The 4,782-nt window shown below is 37.2% G+C and overlaps 1 protein-coding gene across 1 annotated transcript; it reads left to right on the top strand.

Annotated features, from left to right (window-relative positions):
* The first annotated feature begins 822 nt into the window (after positions 1-822).
* LOC142526411 (uncharacterized) lies at positions 823-3,775 on the top strand. The gene is made up of 6 exons (XM_075630784.1): positions 823-1,430; positions 1,631-1,793; positions 1,950-2,126; positions 2,214-2,297; positions 2,486-2,567; positions 3,070-3,775. The coding sequence occupies exons 1-6, from the start codon at positions 970-972 to the stop codon at positions 3,504-3,506; spliced, it is 1,404 nt and encodes a 467-aa protein (XP_075486899.1). The 5' UTR covers positions 823-969; the 3' UTR covers positions 3,507-3,775.
* The last annotated feature ends 1,007 nt before the right edge of the window (positions 3,776-4,782 follow it).

The following is a 4,782-nucleotide window of genomic DNA, read 5'->3' as shown; positions in this document are numbered from 1 at the left end:
TAAATCCTAAGCTGAAACTTGAATTCATGTTTTTTTCCTAATTTACCCTTAAAATATCCTTTTTAATCTAAAGAATAAAATGAACTATTGGAAGACAACTTTTTAAGTTATACTCAAACCATAAAACCACCGCATGGTGAAAGTTAATGCTCAAATCGTAGGAGAGGTAGCGAAGAAGTAGTTCAATACGGAGTTAAATGATGAGCAATTTTATCAGTATGTTTGAATGAATTTGAATGCTAGAAGATGATGTTTTGTAGCAACTAACAAGGAGTTACGAGGGTTGTGTCCATATTTATAATAAAAATAAGATTTTTGAAGTAAAAATAATATTTTTTATATATATGATCTAAATAAAAAATGAATGGGACTCATGTGAGACTGTCTCACGGATCCTAATATATGAGACAGGTCAATCCTATCGATATTCACAATAAAAAGTAATACTCTTAGCATAAAAAATACTAATTTTTCATGGATAACCCAAATAAGAGATCCGTCTCACAAATACGACTCATGAGACCGTCTTACACAAATTTTTGCCTTAAAAAATTTATTTAACAAAATTTAATAAAAAAATTGTCTTATGAGAGTGTTTTCACGAAAACGTGGCCCACCGCAATCCAAGGAAACGCCCTCATCCACCGCCTATCTCGCACATCCTTATCCTCTCTACCCAACTTTTGATTTTCTTCGCGTATGGTTACTGTCTTTAGCCCACACGAATCTTTCTGTCATCTGCTAAACTAAACACCGCGGGTTGTAATTAAATTATTATTATTATTGTTATTTTCCTCTGTTATTTATATATACTTCTCATCTGTCTCCTGTCTCATTCTCTTTTTCCATTCCTCCCTGTACATATATTGTAATTTACTTTGAACCCTTGGATCGTCGATGCGCCTGAATGCTGAATCTTTGTCCGATTGAATCGAGGGTTTTTGTTTGGTTTTCTTGATCTTTTCCTTAATGTGGGTTTTCTTGGTTTTTTTTTTTCCTTTTCTTAAGGTTGGAAGTCTTTGTTTTTCGTTGATTAATTGTATCATGGCTTTCGTTTCTGTTTTTCTTGAGATTTTTCGAAAACCTACGATTAGAGATGTGGTTTCTGAGATGATGGTGTTCATGTTGCCCATCTGGGTAGCGGTTCTTTTTGGAGTTTTGGTTGGTTGGGCGTGGAGGCCTAAATGGGCCAAGCTAAATATTGATTTTCTTGATTATTATGCTTTGAAGAAAGGGGAAGTGGAGCCTTTGTCGAATAATTTGTTATTACCTTCTTCGGGATCAGGGGTTCTGTATCCACAATTTGCCGCCTCGGTACCAAGCTTGAGCTCATTGAAACTGCAGCTGTCCAGCTGCATTTCTTGGATTTCTAGTTCTAGGCATGCGAATGAAGGCTCGTTACTGCCTTCAGTTTCAAATTCTGATTCCAGGTTAGTCTTTAAAGTTTTAAATTTTCTTTGTTTATTGATAATGATTTTGCCATTGGGAATGCTGTACCTTAGTTTTTTAAGGTTTTTTTTTAATCTCTCAGCTGAACTATTGGGGGTTATACTTTAAATCTCCTTGGTCCTGTTTCGTAGTACTTGATGAACATGATTATTTGTTAATAAAATGAATTATTTGTGATCAGTTCGTGGAAGGTAGAGAAAGAGAAATCGAGTCTAGTGAATGACGATGATCTAAGACATTTGTATAATTTGGTCGAGGAAATAGATGGGGGTCTTCCTTGGATCCAAATGATGGATAGGTCCACAACCAATATGAGTTATCAAGCTTGGAGAAGAGATCCTGAGGTATTATTAACTGATTTCGAGTATTGATAGTCTGTATATTTGAATATGCAGTGACTGATACATGTACAGTTTATTTTGCATTAAATGTTTTACAATATTGTAATGCTTACTCTGAGAAACTGATGAGAATAATCGCGTTTTATTGATTTCATATAGATTGGACCTCCACAATATCGTAGTAGAACTATTTATGAAAATGCCACTCCTGAAATGTTAAGGGATTTCTTTTGGGACGATGAGTTTAGAGCAAAATGGGATGACATGCTTATACATGCCGAAACGATCGAGGAATGCCCCAAAACTGGGACGATGATGGTTCGGTGGGTACGGAAGGTAGGGAGAGACTTTTCCTTTTTTGTATAAACTGTGACCTTTGATTGTGGTTTGCATACGGATGAGATTTGTTTCGCTTTGCTGCAGTTTCCCTTCTTTTGTAGTGATAGAGAATACATCATAGGTCGGAGAATTTGGGAGTCAGGTCGAACTTACTACTGTATAACAAAGGTAAGAAAAGTGCTGATTTTCATCGATTTAATATTATATAGATAATCATCAGTTTGACTTGCAGTATTTTTTGTGGTATATTATGTTAAAAGTGTTTAGTTCTTGATTTACTTTTTGGATTATAATAACCATTAATTCGTTTATGAGGCTATTCTTGTTAATATAATTTATATTTATGTATGGAATAGGGTCTACCATACTCCTCTGTACCACGCCAGAGCAAACCAAGACGGGTTGATTTGTATTATTCTAGTTGGTGCATTCGTACAGGTATTAGTTCTTTTTACGCTACCATTGCACATTACTTCAGGTTTGCATATGAAAGCTCAGATAGATTTCTGAAACACAAACCATGGTTTTTTCATTGCTTGAGCAAGTTATCTATCATATTTCACAAAAAAAAAATGATTCGTCAAACCTGGGAAAATATTGGAAGACGGAAGGAGAGCAAAATAACCGTTGAATCGTTGCATTGTCAATTTACTCCTATAATGAGGAACTCTCATGGGATTCAAATAGTTTGTGATTGAAACCTTGGTTCCTACTGTGCTAGAGGTTTTTTTCCTAGACTTTGCCAGAGATTTTGATTTTGTATACTTTGTCTTCGATATTATGTTTGAACATCTTTTTGCAAAAGCTGGAACTTGTAGGAGATGGTTGGATGGTAGTTATTGTGCTTTTAGTGATTTAGCTTTAGATTACAAACAACTTTGCTTGTCTATGTGGAAACATCTTGTTTTATTTAATTATTTATTATTTGTCTACTTAAAAGCTGAATCAAAAAGAGATGGTCGGCTAACGGCATGCGAAGTCCTGTTATTCCATCATGAAGACATGGGTATTCCTTGGGAAATAGCAAAACTTGGTGTGCGCCAAGGCATGTGGGGTGCAGTGAAAAAGATCGATCCTGGCTTGCGTGCTTACCAGAAACACAGGACTTCTGGAGCTGCTGGGCTTTCACACTGTGCGGTTATGGCCCAAATTAACACGAAATTCAGCGCCGCATCCTTACAAACCTCGGAGATCAGAAGTGATGCATCAGAGAGTGAATGTTCGAGTAGCTCACCTGATAAACCATCGGCAAGAGCTACAACTAAGGGTCTTCTTGTTGGTGGGGCAATCATCCTTGCTTGTACTCTTGATCGTGGACTCTTGACTAAGGCTCTTATATTCGGAGTTGCTAGAAGATTTTGCACGAGGGGGTTATGATCCAAGAATCTGGGCATCTTTTGTATCTGTATCGAATGTGGAAACTCGAAGGACTACTGTGAAATGGTCGCATGGTTTGTGATCGATCTTTTGGGTGACCTGAGGTCCGGAAATTGTGGAAGACATGTTTCATCGTGGGTAATAGTTTCATAAAGAGGATCTGATGTTTCAAAAGAATCAACTCATGAGTACAATTCTTTTTAAATTATATTTCTTTGAATATTTGATGTTTATGAGTAGCGTATTGAAAGTTCAATTACTTTCTGTTATGATTCTCTGGTTCCGTTTCTTTTTGTCGGTGAGAAATAACACCCGAAGAAACACACACACACACATATTTTGTGGGCTTGACACATCGCAGCGCACATGCACCGCGCGGTCAACCTCACTCTTGCCTTCTCTTCCCCGTGTTGTCGTGTTCCCAGCCGGCAAACCACCAGCTCTGGCGAGCTTCTTCATCATGCAAACTCATATTCGGGCTGAGTGAGATCTGGAGAGTTTACAAATTATATCAAAATCAGATGTGCCGAGAGTTTGTGTTGAAATTCGGGCTACGTGTGTTGGATCGAACTCAAGTCTAAACCTTGAAATTAGTTTTATTGTACGCTTGAATTGGAGTTTGGATGGAAAACTTTATCCCTGTCCTGTTTCAGCAAGTTTGTACCTGGAAGTGTCCAAGGCAGAACTCCATAGCTTGAAAATGGTGCTGGTTGTCGATGATTTAGTGAGAATCAACTGTCGGTGTACAGAGATGAAATGTAGATGTTTATGTTGGCTTTGGAATCGCGTCATTGAAATATAAATGAAAAAGCAATGCATAAATTTCAAAACTGGTCCACAGAATGCAAGTTCCAGCTCGAATACCGCGCAACACTGTATTCTTGCGAAACCTGGCAACAATCCGTGAAGATTTTGGAATTATAGTTCAAATAAAAGTTTTAGATTATCGAATTGGCTTAGGAATGGCGCTGATTAATAACGATTTGTAGTTGTGGTTTAAATGTTGTACCATTTTTCCTAAGAAGTGTCGATTCCTAAACTCATTGTATTTTCTCTGTTTCTGCACATTAAATATGAAATGTGGTGTATCGAGTAAGATTCATAACCATATGAGGAAAAAGAGATGAAGTGTATAAGAAAGTGTGTGGTGCCCGGTAAAATGATTTTGAATTCAAAGACAAGAGGATCAGGAAGTTTACAGAGATAGAATCATCATCATAGTAAGAGGAATAACTTGACAGACGGGGGAATGCAAGATTCATTCCCAAGGGCCCGT

The sequence above is a fragment of the Primulina tabacum genome, chromosome 15, assembly GCF_025594145.1.
Source record: "Primulina tabacum isolate GXHZ01 chromosome 15, ASM2559414v2, whole genome shotgun sequence".
Taxonomy (NCBI): Eukaryota; Viridiplantae; Streptophyta; class Magnoliopsida; order Lamiales; family Gesneriaceae; genus Primulina; species Primulina tabacum.
This window is presented reverse-complemented; position numbering and strand designations above follow the sequence as displayed.

Excerpts from the sequence above, each read along its gene's own strand:
- LOC142526411 (XM_075630784.1), top strand. The coding sequence starts at position 970 with ATGTGGGTTTTCTTGGTTTTTTTTTTTCCTTTTCTTAAGGTTGGAAGT. Across the intron at positions 1,431-1,630 it reads GTTTCAAATTCTGATTCCAG|TTCGTGGAAGGTAGAGAAAG; the intron begins GTTAGTCTTTAA and ends ATTTGTGATCAG. Across the intron at positions 2,568-3,069 it reads TAGTTGGTGCATTCGTACAG|CTGAATCAAAAAGAGATGGT; the intron begins GTATTAGTTCTT and ends TCTACTTAAAAG.